The sequence below is a fragment of the Pimephales promelas genome, chromosome 2 (assembly GCF_988280905.1).
Source record: "Pimephales promelas chromosome 2, fPimPro1.hap1.1, whole genome shotgun sequence".
NCBI lineage: Eukaryota > Metazoa > Chordata > Actinopteri > Cypriniformes > Leuciscidae > Pimephales > Pimephales promelas.
Window position 1 is genome coordinate 24,746,932 of NC_142770.1, and position 18,150 is coordinate 24,765,081.

Consider the following 18,150-nt stretch of genomic DNA (forward strand, 5'->3'; position numbering starts at 1 on the left):
AGTGCTGAACCCTCTGCACTGCTCCCCGCGCCCCAGCCACTCCTTTTCCACTTTGCGTGCTTGATTAAAGCATGTTATGTTATGAAATAAAGTCTTTCACCTCAGCAAAACGGACTTTCTGTCCTGTCACCCGTTAGTCTTAACGCACACTCAATTGCACGCGCAAATGCGGTGGCGCGCGCTGGATCGCCTCTATACAGTAAAGTGCAAAAGAAACTATACGAGCATGCAACACCGTTACGTTGTAAATTACACGAAATAAAAGCAATGCAGTTATGATTTTCATTCTATTCACCAGAGCAGTTTCCATGTTTCATAAACAGTTCTTGTTAGTATTGTGTATTCACTATAGTAACTGTCGTTTCTATATTAACCCCTTAATGCCCCTATTTTTCTTTGTTTTATTTTTTATATTTTTTTAAATGACTGTAATGGCTCATACCAACGTTGTATTAACAAAATAAATAAACCAATTAATAAATCACAATTACAATTCCAAGGGAATAATCTGCAATGAAGATTTTTGTCATAGCTAATCATGCAGCCCTAAGGTGAAGAAACCTGTTTATTATTTATTCATTTGGTTTGGCAAATGTTCAAGTTTCAATAAAACTACTTGTGACATGTCATATTTGGCTTTGACTGAACATTTGCTCTCACTTTGCAGAAAAAATATCGGGATATATTTTGTATATCGAAATTCAGCCTAAATATATCGGGATATGACTTTTGGTCCATATCAGCCGTAGTTGAGATGAAAACTCTTGTTCATTACATTTTACTTTATAATTGCAGCCACTTGTGTTGTATTCATTGTTGCAAAACTTGTCGTTTGTTATCGTGATCAAAACCATTGATCTGAAGCTCAATGCTGATGCTGTCATGTAAATAGTTTTATTTCTTATCAGCAAAAAATATAGCAATTTCAGATCAACCCATATCAATTGCATGCTTAAAATAACATACCGGTTAAAGCCCCGCCCATTTCAAGACTACCCGACCCACTTCCGGGTTTAGGCCCCGCCCAGTCCGAGTACAGATACAGATACAGATAATTCATATGGTTAACAGATACAGATACAGATAATGCTGTACTCGCTCATCCCTAATATATATATATATATATATATATATATAATACACTAACACTATACACACTATATGTGTGTGTGTGTTATTAGATTTTTTTGCTATTATATAAATATATATAATATATATATGAAGAGTCCAGATGCAAAAGCCTCTAAATGCCATTTGAAATTTTCTTCTAAAATGACCATTTTTATCAAACTTGTATATTTAAGTTCAGCAATTTCACTTAAATGACAATTAATAGGTAATCTTCATTGCCATTTAAGTGAAATTACTGAACTTAAATATACAAGGTTGATAAAAATGATCATTTTAGAAGAAAATTTCAAATGGCACTTAGAGGCTTTTGCATCTGAACTCTTCATATCTATGTGTGTGTGTGTGTGTGTGTGTGTGTGTTATATTATACACTTATAAATAAAAGCTAATGTATGTAAATAAAACAAAGATTATTGGCGTATATTTTTTAACAAGAAAATACTACTTCAGGATTTCTATGCATTTACTAGCCGTTTCTCAGTAAGTGTTCGTGCAATTTGTGAGTGAAAATTGTTTCTACACCATATGTTTCTCAGTGCACTTATTGTGCCTTTAAAAGTGCTCTTGATAGGCAGCTCTCTAGGTTTTGAAACGCAGCACTTCACGCCATGGGATCCTGTCAAATTAAGACAATTCCTGAGGTGTAAGAGACAGGAATGACATGAAGAATAATTAGTATTTTCTTTTCATCATCATTGGTTTGTAACATAAACACTCTTAGATAAGTTCACACCCGGTTAGCACAAATTAAAAATTTTGCTAGCCTCAGTGACATATTTGAAGAAAAATTTACATATTAATTTGAAACGAATCATAATCAGCTATCACCCCTGTTATGTCCTCTCTTAAGTAACTGTGGTAATTAATTGTGCGTGGAGAACGCAAGCATGGTGCCAATTAGTAATGAATCTTAGGAGACTATTACTTGTTTTAATGAACTAGATCTTGCTTTGTTTAAGTGCACTCCACAAAATGTCCAAACATGGAACGAAAAACGCAAAAAACTATTATGACCCATATTTTCATAAATCAATATTCCTGAGGTTTACCATACAGATTGTCTCTGAAGGAAAAATACGTTATGAATTTCATTTATAATAGTAGACATCTTTCCCTAAAGGCATGTGTGGGAGGATGGGGGTGTTCTCAGGCAGATTGACTGAACGCGCCACATCCATATGGTAACTCTCTAATGAGGCAACGTGTGAAATGGCATGAACAAACAACCAAATAACAAGCAAACACAGCTGTCTCTGACTATTCGTTCACACCCATTATGCCTCTTTCTGTACTCCCACACATTCCTACATATTTCCCTTTTTGACCCACTGGCCCTGACTTTTCCAACTCTATCTTTATTCAAAAACTCTTCACCCAACCACAGCTAACTAACCTAAGTTTGTATCGAGAGGTGAAGTCACCATACAAAGAGGTTTTTTTTGAACATCTCAAAAGTTTTTTCACAAGCGTTGATTCCAACTGAGTTTGGCATTAACATGTTAGCTAAGCTAACAATGGGATATGCTAATAAATGTAGCATAATAAACACATAGCACATAAAAGCATTGGGTAAACCGTCTTTTTGACCCACTGCCCCTGAGTGAAGACTGTATCTGTAACTGTACCTATATTAAAATATAAAAACTCTTCACCTAAGCACAGCTAACTAACCTAAGGTCTCATTAATACGTGATTGTCCGGGAAGTCATTATTCCAGGTGCTTTGTTTAACATGTAAAAGGTGTTTTGTTAGAAGCTTGCCAAGTTAGCCATTCCATGCTTGTTCCACCTCAAGCATTTCCTGATGGATTCCTGATAAGGAAATAGTCACTTACAGTCTGGAAAGAGTGGGGTTTTTCAGGAACAGGAGCTCTGGGAGTTGCTGGAGACGGTTTCGGTTGAGACGCCTGAGGGAAACACAAAGACATACAGCTCACAATTCAGGAAACCCAGTTTGAAGATTACTTACTAATTGTCCCAACATGATGTAGCTTACCAAGGAAAAAACACGTTTGAGCTTGTTTCTAATTCGTTACACAAATTTAAGTGTTGACTGTATTTGTCAACCCTGTTACCAAAGATATTGTTAAGTTATTTGAAAAAAAAACAAAACAATTTATGGTAAACTAGAAGCCAACATTAGCCAAAACCAGCTTAGTTTCAATATTTTTTAACTTGGTTACTCTCGTTCTCTCTTACTATCTCTCTCTCTCTTTCTCTCTGTATATATATATAAATGAAGGTTCATTTTAAAAAATGACTATGATTAATTTGACACATACACCATTGGAGTTAGCCCAAATATTATCCAATTTCATCATAACTTGAGGGTTAAATGCTATAATTATAATATCAAAGCCTATTGAAACAGAATACTGTATTATAGCGAGAATGAAAATATGACTTTAAACTCACAGTCTGTCCAATTCCTTCAGATCATTGAAGGCTCCTCTATCAATAGAGACAATCTGGTTGTCCGTGAGGTGCCTGTATAGATTGATGAAGTAATGCATAGTGAAGGTTAAAAAGACTTTATTTTAAAATGTTCAGTTTAAAGTGGAGGATGGGGGAGAGTAAAGAAAGGCCACAGATTCCATACACTAACAGCATACAAACTGTAATTAAAATACAATAAAACTGTTTGCTTGTTAATTGTTGTTTACATGTTAAATGTGCGCTTGTCTGCTTCCCCTTCTGATTTGTGGCATTTATTTATCTCCATTTAAACCTCTATACATTAGAAAATACATTAGAAATAAGATTGATGTAAAAAACAAAGCTCACAAAATCCGGAGGTGCTTAAGGCCAGCGAAGTCATCCTTGCCGATATGTGTGAGGTTGTTTGTGTTCAAGTCCCTTTAAAAGCAAAACAAAAGAGAAATTGTTAATCACAAACAAAATTTTAATTGTAATTGTCCATACTCTGTTGCTAGGCAGCTTGACCACTCACTTTAAATACCTACGTCAATGAGTTAATGAATCATCTGCAGAAATATCTTTACAGTGTGCTTAAGTCATACAATAGGGAATGGAAACTTGGTGCACCCTTCATATACAGTATAATGAATTATAATATAGTATAATAAAAATTACAGGCCTATCCAGCTAACAAGCTTATGTTCTAAGAAGGTTTTGTTAATGGTATTTAATATTATTTCGGAAAGTTGTCTAAATGTTCAAAATTTCCAAGTTAATTTTTTTCTCTTCATTATATGAGCGTTTATAAACGCATTTTTAAAATGTTAGTTGAATAACGGTATGACTTTATTTACTGTTTTCAAGGAAATAGTTAGTTTCTAAATGCACAATTTGTAGTGTTGACTGTATTTGTCAACCCTGTTATTTAAGAAAAATTACCAAACTAATATTTGCTTAACTCACGGTAAACTACAAGCCAACATTTGGCCCCAAATTAGCTTAGTTTAGTTTTTTTTTTTCAACCCTGTTACACCCTGTGATTGTATATATTATACAACCCAATAAATATTAATACATGTATTAATACTCAATGTGGGTTGAACAGAAAAGAAATATGATATAGAGGGAAAAAAACATAAATGGAAGTGAAAAGATGCGGACAATAGGTGTCGATTTGTTTATAGTCCAGTTTGCGCATTTCAAAAGGAGATATTATTAATACCTCAATAGTTTGTCCCTGACAGCCATGAGATTAATGTCGCTCTACTCTGTTCGGACACCAGCGCACAGGCCTGAATAAGTATAAACCTTAAGAAATAGAAATAAAATCCATAAAAGGCTATAATTTGTGCATGCAAAGGAGGGTTACGCTCATTGTTAAGAGGTGAACGCTGACAGACTGGGCCTTTTGTAGTGGAAATATACATTTGCACACACATGTACACCGGTGTCACCTGGGACACGGGCTGTAATGGCACTACTGTGGAAAAGAGCCCAGGTGTGACCAATCAGGGCAGTGAATAAGGTGACTCCTTTAATCCTTTAATTAGTCCAGCATCTGCGGCCAACACCAGGACCATTAACGTGGAAAATTGGACACAAAAGCAGCTTGATCTCTTCATCTGCTTGTGTTTGAAAAAGACACTAAGCTTGTCACAGATGTATACATAACCAGTAGATGTTAATTTCCACCAGCACAGTTGTGTAGTAATAAAGTGTCTATATGTAATTCATGCATCTACATTGGTTCATTATGAAGCTTAAGTAATATTGAGAATATGTCTTAGGAAAATAAGCAAGTTTGACCCCAAAAAACTGTTTTCTTTTCAGAATTTATTCAACAAGTAACCTTTGAGATGGATTTGACTTTGTTCTCAGGGCAACTGATCTAAAATATTACTGTAAACCATTAGAAAAATTAACAGTTTTACAAGTTTAAAGGCTGGGTAGATCTAATTTTATCCACCAGGGTTAATCTTATTTGTTGGTGTGTTAAACAAAAACAGTTTTGATTATTAAAATCCTTATTATTAGTAACCTTTATGGTCATTTGTCACATTTATTTATTATTTTTTAAATTGACAATGGCAGAAAATCTGGTCAATCTGAATCCTGGTGGAGAACACAGGCATTGAACTATTTAGTAGAACATGGAAATTAAAGATTTATAATAATTGTGACAACTTTGAAATTACATAGTTGTTACATCATGGCCGGAAGAGAAGTACATGACCTTATTGCATTTTCTAAATTTGTACACAAATTGTAGTGTTGACTGCATCAAGTTCAAGTTTTCAGACCGATGAATGATGAAAAATAAACAAATATTGTATTGGACTTTGTTTTTGTAGACACCAAAATCCAGCAACAAACTAGTTAAGATCATCAAAACAATGTATAAATTAAGGCTAAATATTCAGCCCTATTACTTTAAAACCCTGTTACCCACCCTGTTACGCACTTTCAGTGTTCGGCCGCTAACAATCAGGCATACATCGGATTTGACCTCTTATGAGTAAGCTAAATTTACCCTGAAATATGCATTTCATTTAATTTAATGAACATTATTTTTGTATAAACCAACATCCGGTCCCAAACTAGCTAAGCTCAACCAAGTGATACAATAATTCAGGTTACATTTTCTTCAACCCTGTTACCCATTCTGGCAAATGTAACTACGCACCTTCAGAACTACGCACTATGAATATGTACATATGTAACTACGCACCCCTAACAAAATCAGCCATACTTTATTATTTAATTTTAGGTTATATTTTCAACCCCGTTACCCATTCTGGCATATGTAACTACACACACCTTCAGAGATCCACCCCTAACAATCAGCCATACTTCAGATTCAACCTCTTTTTTTATATAAGTATATTTATTTATTTAAGCTGAGTTTATTTTAACTCAGATCTACTAAGCTACGCTTTAATTTAGGTTACATTTTCAACCCTGTTACCCATTCCAGCATATGTAACTACGCACCTTAAGAGATCGACCCCTAACAATCAGCCATATTTCAGATTCAACCTCTTATATAAGTATATTTATTTATTTAAGCTGACTTTATTTTAACTCAGATCAACTAAGGGACAGTTTAATTTAGGTTACATTTTCAACCCTGTTACATATTCCGGCATATGTAACTACGGACCTTCAGAGATCGACCCCTAACTATCTGGCATACTTCAGATTCAACCTCTTATTTTATATAAGTAAACTTATTTATTTAAGCTGACTTTATTTTAACTCAGATCTACTAAGCTACACTATAATTCAGGTTATATTTTCAACCCTGTTACACATTCTGGCATATGTAACAACGCCCCCCTTCAGAGATCGACCCCTAACAATCAGCCATACTTCAGATTCAACCTCTTATTTTATATAAGTATATTTATTTTTTTAAGCTGACTTTATTTTAACTCAGATCTACTAAGCTACAGTTTAATTTAGGTTACATTTTCAACCCTGTTACCCATTCTGGCATATGTAACTACGCACCTCCAGAGTTCGGCGCCTACCAATCGCTTCTGATTCGATCTGCAACAGCTAGGCTTTCATCTCTTTTACATAACATTTGAGATATAAGATCCCATTACCTAGATGATCTAATCAGTCAGTTTACATTTACTTTCAATTCATTTAATTTGAAAGGCAAAAACAGATAGAACACAGATATCCTGTCCGTTCTGAACTCTATTATTGGCCAGTGATATCATATTGAGCACTGCTACCCTCAGCAAGCTTTTGCCCTCCTTCACGACCCCCTCCCCCTCCCTCCATCCCTCCAGTCAACTCAAATAACAGCTCCTCCGCTCCATTCTTTACCACTGCAGGGGCAAAGCTCAGGGGACCATGGGGGATATTATTTGGCTAGTGCAGTCTCCTTGATAAATGACTCTCTTTGCTACACATCGCCTAGGGAATGTCCTCCTCACTATAGAGCTGCTGGCTTTTATCAATATTGCATTCACTGCTAATTGTTCAACAGGATTGAACACATTGAACCTTATCTAAATGCATTTTGATTGTTCATTGCAGCATGTTCCTGAATTGTTTGTTGGTCTTGAAACATCATTCCAGTTGAGGAAACAGTGCTAGTGTTAAGTTGCAGTCACATTTACTGGGTTTAGCAAATTTTCAAGAGTAAAACCCAGTCAAATCCAGTGATTTGGAATTTCCCATGAGGACGAAAGATTCCCCCATGCGGACTTCACAACGGGTTCAAGTTGCCTGCCCCCGTTGACCAACAGAAACCTACTGGGTTTGAAAGTGACTTCTATGTGAGCTGTGATTCATACATCATATATCTTTTTTTTTGCCTAGAAAATGTTTATGAAATTTAGTAAATATGAGCTTAACTTTATGCTTAGAAGTAGCAAAGTCCAATGTATCAATTGTTCTACTGATTCAGATTTTTTTTTAACGAATCAGATTCTAATTCAAAAAAACAGCCAAGGGTACGTTTCCCAAAAGCATCGTTAGCCAACTATGGTCGCAAGTTCCATGGTTATCAGCAGTTCAACGAGTCGGTGTTTCCCAAAACAATCGTTCTAACGAACATTCCCAAACAGCATCATAAAGTTGTGTGGTTGGAACGACAGCTCTCGACCCGCGGTTAGAAGTATAGTTCCTTGTTTTCCTGACATGTGGACTCAATAAATCTTTATCTTGAGCCAAATAAGCAAGCTGACATTCAGAACAATCTATATCATTTATTTAGAATACATACAAATGTCATTTAGGTCTGCATGTGTGAACGAGCTTATGATTGAATTTTGGAAATAAAGCAAAATAACAGAGAAAAAAGAGAAATAGTTCTCAGATGCCATGTCCTAATTTACAGCAAAACATCTAGCATTAAATCGATCTTAAACCGAATCAAAGGAGTTATTACTCCAACACCTGCGCGACGCCATAAACGAACTTGGTTGAATGACTACTTTGCGCCAATATGGTTTCGGGAAACACTCGTTACAAGCTAGTGTATTTCTTCAACGATGCATAATACTGTACTATAGTAGTGAATCAGTGAGTTATGTCGTTGTACGGGAAACACACCCCAGAATGATTCTTTCGTGAAAAGGAATTGGTTTCTTGGGTTCACCTTAGAGACCAAATGTCCAAATGCAGCATTTAACATTTTGAACAGTTATTTTTGGATTTTAGAAGACTTTAAGTCGAGTTATTGCCAATACCAGTTTGGTTTTCTTCATTTCTGTGGAATGTTTGTTATTTTTGTCTGTGTTATAAGTTGGGACGCAAAATTTTGAAGCGCCAAAAGGACATAAATGAAGCGTAAAGGTAATCTTGCATGCCATCACATAAGAACCAATGGGGTTTGATGTTACTCACGTGCTGCCATATTTGATTTGGGCCTCTGAATATGAGTTTTGATTCGCTTTGCGAATTAATAACCACTTAAGTTTTCTGTATTCATCATGCAAAGTGAATCAGAAGACTTGGAACTCTATGGTTCACTTTTACGCTACCTTTTGGCATTTTTGGACCCCGTTGACTCCCACTGTATTCACAGAAACAGCTGAGAGATTCTTCAAATAACTTCTTTTTTTTTTTTTTGCGCAGAAGAAAGAAAGTCAAACTGGTTTGGAATGACATGACAGAATCTTTTTTCCCTTTAAGTGTAAGATTTGCAATATGAAACACAACAATCTCAGCAAGTAAACATTTGATACATCTCAATATGATCTGAGAGCACGACTGAGGAAGACGATAACCGGAACTACATCCTCTAAATCAATGGACATTATGTCCCGTAGTATCAGTTACATTTGACATGTTTTGATGGACACACTCTGACACGAGATACTCTAACCTCTGAGACACACAAACATGCACATATACCGAGCCGGTGCATAATTTAAGGGCTGATATTGTAAACAAATCCAGAACACAACAACTGTGCTAATTTTTCTCTTAATAATTCCAGTAAATGGATTTTTGAACAGTGCCTTTCTGGACTTCCTAAGCACATCATGTAAATCTTACTGAGTTTATCTTTATTACATGGTCATGACAGCAGTTGAAAGATTAGATTAATTTTGCACAGACAAGGCTAGCAGTGATTTTTATCATGTTCACATGTAATCCTGTAACTACATTTGTTAGTATTGTTATATACACTTACTTTCAGTTTTCATTTTAAAGCTTCAATTGTATGTGCTTTTGTCATTAAAAAAAATCTATTTAGCTTTATTTGAAATTTTTTTCACGGTTATGTTTTTCATCTAATATATGTATATTTTCCTTTATTTAACCATTATTTCAATTGCAATTAAAATTAGTTAAAATTTGGTTATTGTCGATATCTGATATTAAACATTGATATTAGATAATAAAAAGAAAAATATATAAAAATTATATATATATATATATATATATATATATGTGTGTGTGTGTGTGTGTGTGTGTGTGTGTGTGTGTGTGTGTGTAAATTATATCAATAACTACAACTGAATGCATCACGGTATGAAAAATGGACATTAATTTTAAGACTTGAAAAAGATTACATTTAACTATGTTATTAAATTATTATTGTGTTTATAAGGTTAACTATGAGGAGAGTTACGTGACAAAACAAGATACTATAACCTAAATATAATATACTATAATTATCAACTAATAAATATACACATAGCTTAACTAGTTTTGAACCCAAAACTTTCGTTGTTGTTAGATGCAACTTTTGGAGTATCTTAGACCTGAAATAAAACTAGATGTGCTTTAATGATTCAAGTTATGAATCAGCACATTTAAAAAAATGATGCTCAGTGCCATCCTACATGATTCATGAACTCATAAACATGCACATGCATTAGTGACGTACAATGACACAAGCACAAATGTCCCACTTTCATGATACTCACAGTCTTTCTGTGCTCTTTGGTATATTTCGTGGCACGTTTCTGAATGCGAGTCCATGGCAGTCCACAGTGGTGCCCGTGCAGGAACAGTGAGGAGGACACGCTCCCGAGTGACCCACGAGAAGAAGGGCGCTCAACAAACCCCAAACCCACAAACCACAGCCGGGAACCATCAGTCCAGCGCTCAGACTGCCAGTCCTGACCGGCATCTCCAAATCAAAGCCCAAAGACACGGGTCTGAACCTCTACTGGAGCTGTAAATGCCCAAACATAAACTACAGGACAAGCATCAGCTCTTAAAACACTCACGAGGAAAGAAACATAAGTGGAGATAACAGACCGCAGATCCCCCAGGAACAAGATCACTTGTTATTTTCTTCTCTCAGGGCTGTTTTCTGTCTGGTCTTTGTGCTGCGTTGTCTTTCTTCAGTGGTTCCCCCTCTCTCTCTCTCTTTCTCTTTCTTTCCTCCAGGGTAGAGCTCTGGAAAAAAAGACAGACTCGTACAATCTCACACACGCGTTTTCCCTCATTCACATACAGGAATCATCCATCAAAGGACCTACAAATCACAGCTTCTGACTCCTCCCCGTCAATATTACACCCTCCAACGGTTTCTAACGGTCACACACACACACACACACACACACACATACATACACAGTCCCAGTTTTGGGAGTCCTGCAGTTCAGAGCGATGATGATCCTCTGGGTAATTACGCTCTGCTGGTCTGGATGAGGAAGAGGAGGAAGAAGAGGCTGCAGAAACACAAGAACAAAAAGACTTTGCAGAATTACATCTTTATTACAAATATTGCCCACTACTGCTCACAAACTATATATAAATAAATATATAGTTTCTAAGCAGATGGATGCATGTTTTCTCACTCTTGTTACCAAAACTCATGTGTCATTTAAAAAGCATGTTTAAAAACATGTCAATTAAATCCTTTGTTTCCCCCTTTTATAAAGTGTTTTTAAGAAACTGTTGGTTAAATGTTAAAATAATTTATATTTGTGACAAAAAATCATTATATATATATATATATATATATATATACACACACACACACAAGTTGTCATTTTTTATTAAATAATTGCATAATGATGAACCGGTGGTTTAACTTTATTTTTTGGTAACGTGGTAACAGGAATGAACACTGGGTAACAGGAACAAACACTGGGTAACAGGAATGAATTCTGGGTAACAAGAACGAATGCTGGGTGACAGGAACAAACACTGGGTAACAGGAACGAATGCTGGGTAACAGGAATGAACGCTGGGTAACAGGAATGAACGTTGTGTAACGAACAAAGGCTGGGTAACAGGAACGAACGCTGGGTAACAAGAATGAATGCTGGATGACAGGAACAAACACTAGGTAAACAGGAACGAATGAACGTTGGGTAACAGGAACGAACTCTGGGTGACAGGAATGAACGCTGGGTGACAGGAACAAACGCTGGGTGACAGGAATGAATTCTGGGTAAGAAGAATGAATGCTGGGTGACAGGAACAAACACTAGGTAAATAGGAACGAATGCTGGATAACAGGAACAAACACTGGGTAACAAGAACGAACGCTGGGTAACAGGAATGAACACTGGGTAACAGGAATGAACGTTGTGTAACAGGAACGAACGCTGGGTAACAAGAATGAACGCTGGATGACAGGAACAAACACTAGGTAAACAGGAACGAATGAATGTTGGGTAACAGGAACGAACTCTGGGTGACAGGAATGAACGCTGGGTGACAGGAACAAACGCTGGGTGACAGGAATGAGTGATGGGTGACAGGAACGAACACTGGTTAATAATAATGGACAGTGGGTAACAGGAACGAACACTGGGTAACAGGAACGAATGCTGGGTAACAAGAATGAACGCTGGGTAAAAAGAATGAATGCTGGGTGACAGGAACAAACACTAGGTAAATAGGAACGAATGCTGGGTAACAGGAACAAACACTGGGTAACAGGAACGAATGCTGGGTAACAGGAATGAACGTTGTGTAACGAACAAACGCTGGGTGACAGGAATGAATGCTTGATGACAGGAACAAACACTAGGTAAGCAGGAAAGAATGAATGTTGGGTGACAGGAACGAACTCTGGGTGACAGGAATGAACGATGGGTGACAGGAACGAGCACTGAGTGACAGGAACGAATGCTGGGTAACAAGAACGAATGCTGGGTAACACAAATGAACGCTGGGTGACAGGAATAAACACTAGGTAAATAGGAACGAATGCTGGGTAACAGGAACAAACGCTGGGTAACAGGAATGAACGTTGTGTAACGAACAAACGGTGAGTAACAGGAATGAATGCTGGGTAACAAGAATGAACGCTGGATGACAGGAACAAACACTAGGTAAACAGGAACGAATGAATGTTGGGTAACAGGAACGAACTCTGGGTGACAGGAATGAACGCTGGGTAACAAGAATGAATGCTGGGTGACAGGAACAAACACTAGGTAAATAGGAACGAATGCTGGATAACAGGAACAAACACTGGGTAACAGGAACGAACGCTGGGTAACAGGAACGAACGCTGGGTAACAGGAATGAACGTTGTGTAATGAACAAAGGCTGGGTAACAGGAACGAACGCTGGGTAACAAGAATGAATGCTGGATGACAGGAACAAACACTAGGTAAACAGGAACGAATGAATGTTGGGTAACAGGAAAGAACTCTGGGTGACAGGAATGAACGCTGGGTGACAGGAACAAACGCTGGGTGACAGGAATGAGTGATGGGTGACAGGAACGAACGCTGATTAACAGGAATGAACACTGGTTAATAATAATGGACACTGGGTAACAGGAACGAACACTGGGTAACAGGAACGAATGCTGGGTAACAAGAATGAACGCTGGGTAAAAAGAATGAACGCTGGGTGACAGGAAAAAACACTAGGTAAATAGGAACGAATGCTGGGTAACAGGAATGAACGTTGTGTAACGAACAAACGCTGGGTGACAGGAATGAATGCTGGATGACAGGAAAAAACACTAGGTAAGCAGGAAAGAATGAATGTTGGGTGACAGGAACGAACTCTGGGTGACAGGAATGAACGATGGGTGACAGGAACGAGCGCTGAGTGACAGGAACAAACACTGGGTAACAGGAACGAATGCTGGGTAACACAAATGAACGCTGGGTGACAGGAATAAACACTAGGTAAATAGGAACGAATGCTGGGTAACAGGAACAAACGCTGGGTAACAGGAACAAACGCTGGGTAACAGGAATGAACGTTGTGTAACGAACAAACGCTGAGTAACAGGAATGAATGCTGGGTAACAAGAATGAACGCTGGGTGACAGGAACAAACACTAGGTAAACAGGAACGAATGAATGTTGGGTGACAGGAACGAACTCTGGGTGACAGGAATGAACGCTGGGTGACAGGAACGAGTGCTGGTAACAGGAATGAACACTGGGTAACAGGAATTAACACTAGGTAACAGGAACGAATGCTGGGTAACAAGAACGAACGCTGGGTAACAAGAATGAATGCTGGGTGACAGGAACAAACACTAGGTAAATAGGAACGAATGCTGGGTAACAGGAACAAACACTGGGTAACAGGAACGAACGCTGGGTAACAGTAATGAACATTGTGTAACGCACAAATGCTGGGTAACAGGAACGAACGCTTGGTAACAAGAATGAACGCTGGATGACAGGAACAAACACTGGGTAAATAGGAACGAATGCTGGGTAACAGGAATGAACGTTTTGTAATGCACAAACACTGGGTAACAGGAATGAACGCTGGGTAACAAGAATGAATGCTGGATGACAGGAACAAACACTAGGTAAACAGGAACGAATTAATGTTGGGTGACAGGAACGAACTCTGGGTGACAGGAATGATCGCTGGGTGACAGGAACGAACGCTGGGTGACAGGACCGAGTGCTGGGTAACAGGAACGAACACTGGGTAACAGGAACAAATGCTGTGTAACAAAAACGAACGCTGGGTAAAAAGAACGAATGCTGGGTGACAAGAATAAATGCTGGGTGACAGGAACAAACACTAGGTAAACAGAAACGAATGCTGAGTAACAGGAACAAACATTGGGTAACAGGAACGAACGCTAGGTAACAGAAACGAATACTTGGTAACAGAAACAAAAGTTGGGTAACATGGACAAACACTGGGTAACAAGAACGAAGGCTGAGTAACAAGAATGAACGCTGGGTGACAGGAACAAACATTAGGTAAACAGGAACGAATGCTGGGTAACAGGAACAAACACTGGGTGACAGGAATGAATGCTGGATAACAGGAACAAACACTAAGTAAACAGGAACGAATGCTGGCTAACCGGAACGAACGTTGGGTGACAGAAACGAAAGCAGGGTGACAGGAACGCAGGGTGACAGGAGCGAACTCTGGGTGACTGGAACGAATGCTGGGCAACAAGAACGAATGTTGGGTGACGGGAACGAACGCTGGGTGACAGGAACGAACTCTGGGTGACAGGAGCGTATGCTGGGTAACAGGAATGAATGTTGTGTAACGAACAAACGCTGGGTAACAGGAACGAACGCTGGGTAACAAGAATGAATGCTAGATGACAGGAACAAACACTAGGTAAACAGTAACGAATGAAGGTTGGGTGACAGGAGTGAACTCTGGGTGACAAGAACGAACACTGGGTGACAGGAACGAACGCTGGGTGACAGGAACAAGTGCTGGGTAACAGGAACAAACACTGGGTAACAAGAACTAATGCTGGGTAACAAAAAGGAATGCTGGGTAAAAGGAACAAATGCTGGGTAACAAAAACAAACGCTGATTAAAAAGAACGAACACTTGGTGACAGGAATGAGCGCTGATTGACAGGAACGAACATTGGGTAACAAGAACAAATACTGGGTAACAGGAACGAATAATGGGTAACAAGAATGAACGCTGGGTGACAGGAACAAACACTAGGTAAATAGGAACGAATGCTGGGTAACAGGAACAAACACTGGGTAACAGGAACGAACGCTGGGTAACAGGAATGAACGTTGTGTAACGAACAAATGCTGGGTAACAGGAATGAACGCTGGGTAAAAAGAATGAATGCTGGATGACAGGAACAAACACTAGGTAAACAGGAACGAATGAATGTTGGGTGACAGGAACGAACTCTGGGTGACAGGAATGAATGCTGGGTGACAGGAATGAGTGCTGGGTAACAGGAACGAATGCTGGATAACAGGAATGAACACTGGGTAATAGGAATGAACACTGGGTAAAAGGAACGAACATTGGGTAATATGTATGTACACTGGGTAACAGGAACGAACGCTGGGTAACAAGAATGAACGCTGGATGACAGGAACAAACACTAGGTAAACAGGAACGAATGAACGTTGGGTGACAGGAACAAACGCTGGGTGACAGGAACGAACGCTGGGTGACAGGAACGAGTGCTGGGTAACAGGAACAAACACTGGGTAACAGGAACAAATGCTGGGTAACAAAAACGAACGCTGGATAAAAAGAACAAACACTGGGTGACAGGAATGAGCGCTGAGTGACAGGAACGAACATTGGGTAACAAGAACAAATACTGGGTAACAGGAACAAACACTGGGTAACAAGAACGAACGCTGGGTAACAGGAACCAACACTGAGTAACAGGAACGAACACTGGGTAACGGGAATGAATGCTGGGTAACAAGAACGAACGCTAAGTGACAGGAACAAACGCTGGGTGACAGGAACAAACACTGGGTGTTATGAACAAATACTGGGTGACAGGAATGAATACTGGGTGACAAGAACAAACACTAGATAAACAGGAATGAATGCAGGGTAACAGGAACAAACACTGGGTAACAGGAATGAACACTGGTTATGAATGCTGGGTAATAGGAATGAACACTTGGTAACAGAAACAAATACTGGGTAACAGTAAAGAACACTTGGTAACAGGAACGAAAACTGGGTAACAGGAACAAATACAGGGAAACAAGAACAAATACTGGGTAACAGGAATGAACACTGCATAACAGGAACTAATGTTTCTTTTTTAACATTTTTTACCATGAACAAATAACATCTAAGACATAAATTAGCTAACAGGACAGTATGTTTAGATAGATCTTCTCAGTCTTAGTTACAATATAATCATACAGATATTAAAATGAGAGGACTTACTTTTGGTCTTCGCGTGGCCTGTATAAGACCCAGATGATGCCTGTTGAAAATGTGTCTTGTGGCATTTTCCAAGGTTTATAGAGGGGGCAATGTGTGAGTAGCAGGACTGAGTAAAAACTGGACTAAAATGTGTATTTTATATAACATAAACATATTATTGATTTCTAATGGAAAAATATTTTAATATTTAAAGCATAGATGGGATATGCAGTCACACAAACAAAGCAAAAAATTATTGTGTTATCTGTAGTTTTTACCCCTTAACTGTCACCGTACCACAGGTGGGACGTTTGCTTTTTATATTTTTAAAACAATAATATCTTGGTAAAAATCTTAAGTAATATTGACAAACTATAAATCATTTGAAAGCTTTTCCATTTATGGTGACAGATTTTCAAAATAAATTACAGAGGAGCCATAATTTATCAATTAAGAATATTTTCATACCTTTATTTTGAAATAGCAATGAACATGAAAAAAATGGTAGAAACTTCAGTTTGTTTTTATGGCAAGAGTCCAAAAGATATCATACATTCAATTATTTTAGAAAAAAAAAGGTCTGAAAATGTTTTAAATATAAAGAAAAAAATAATAAATTCACCATTTGTCATGTGGCAGCAAGCTATAACGCACATCTGTGTTCTTTCTATGTTTCTTAGAGGTTGAATTCATACCAAAATATGCCAAACTTCCCATACTACTTCTTAATAGGATCTCTACTTCATAAACTGTATGAAAAATGTGGAAATAATGGTTCAGAGGCACCCTTATATGGGCAGTAATGGAGTCTGGTTGAGGCCTAGTGCCAAAGTTTGGTAGACCTACTGCACCCTTACAAAATAAAAAAAACTGAAAGCTAAATTTTTTTAGATATAAACCTAACACTTTAAATCAACTTAAGAGTTTTGGCTTTGATTTATTTATTTATTTTGTATTTTTTTTTATTTTTTTTTTTTGCAGTTTTAGAGTCACCCACGTTTGGAAAATATATATTTTATATAAAAAAAGAAAAAAAATGTACATTGTACATTTCCATAAACTCAAACTTCTATAACTTTTTTCTGTTTCACTGTTTTGATTGAGTTCACGTCTACAAATCTGCCAAATGTCTTTAAAACGAGACCAATCTTACGTCTATATATTCCAAAGCATTCTTGAATTACAACCAGTATTCAAAAGAAGGGGGGTGACACTTAACAGGTGTTATATTTTAAATTTGCATTTAGACTAATGTTCAGGACACTTTGCTTTACAGGAACGTGTATTTTAAATTGTCAATGTTTACTTATAAAAATTAATCCATCGAGAAATGTATAACAAACGCATTATTACTAGCTATAACAAAATCGTATAAGTCATCTCTATAAACTACATCTTTATAAACATAACATATTCTTATAATCTGATAACACATATAGCCCGATTATAAAATCATTTCATTAATATTAACTAAGTCTCCGCCTGATTAAAAATACCAATACTACAAATTGTGGAAAAAAAAAAAAAACCTAAAACTGTTCCGATAGCTCAACACAAACTG

The 18,150-nt window shown here is 37.6% G+C and overlaps 1 protein-coding gene and 2 pseudogenes across 4 annotated transcripts in view; all 3 read right to left on the reverse strand.

Moving 5' to 3' along the window:
* Positions 1 to 11,503, reverse strand: part of slit1b (slit homolog 1b (Drosophila)) — a 56,625-nt gene extending 45,122 nt beyond the window's left edge. For 2 of the 4 annotated variants that reach the window (XM_089118129.1, XM_089118103.1), the window contains exons 1-4: positions 10,445 to 11,074; positions 3,915 to 3,986; positions 3,546 to 3,617; positions 2,966 to 3,037 (exon numbers count right to left, since the gene is read on the reverse strand). In XM_089118129.1, coding sequence (XP_088974255.1) covers positions 2,966 to 3,037; positions 3,546 to 3,617; positions 3,915 to 3,986; positions 10,445 to 10,650 — 422 coding nt within the window. In that variant the 5' untranslated portion in view covers positions 10,651 to 11,074. Of the gene's footprint in view, positions 1 to 2,965; positions 3,038 to 3,545; positions 3,618 to 3,914; positions 3,987 to 10,444; positions 11,075 to 11,099 lie in introns of those variants that run through there. The other 2 variants (XM_089118111.1, XM_089118120.1) reach the window with 2 other exon arrangements.
* Positions 11,504 to 11,563: 60 nt separating this feature from the next.
* Positions 11,564 to 14,068, reverse strand: LOC148995871 (uncharacterized; annotated as a pseudogene).
* A 193-nt stretch (positions 14,069 to 14,261) lies between these two features.
* Positions 14,262 to 16,658, reverse strand: LOC148995872 (uncharacterized; annotated as a pseudogene).
* Positions 16,659 to 18,150: the final 1,492 nt, after the last annotated feature.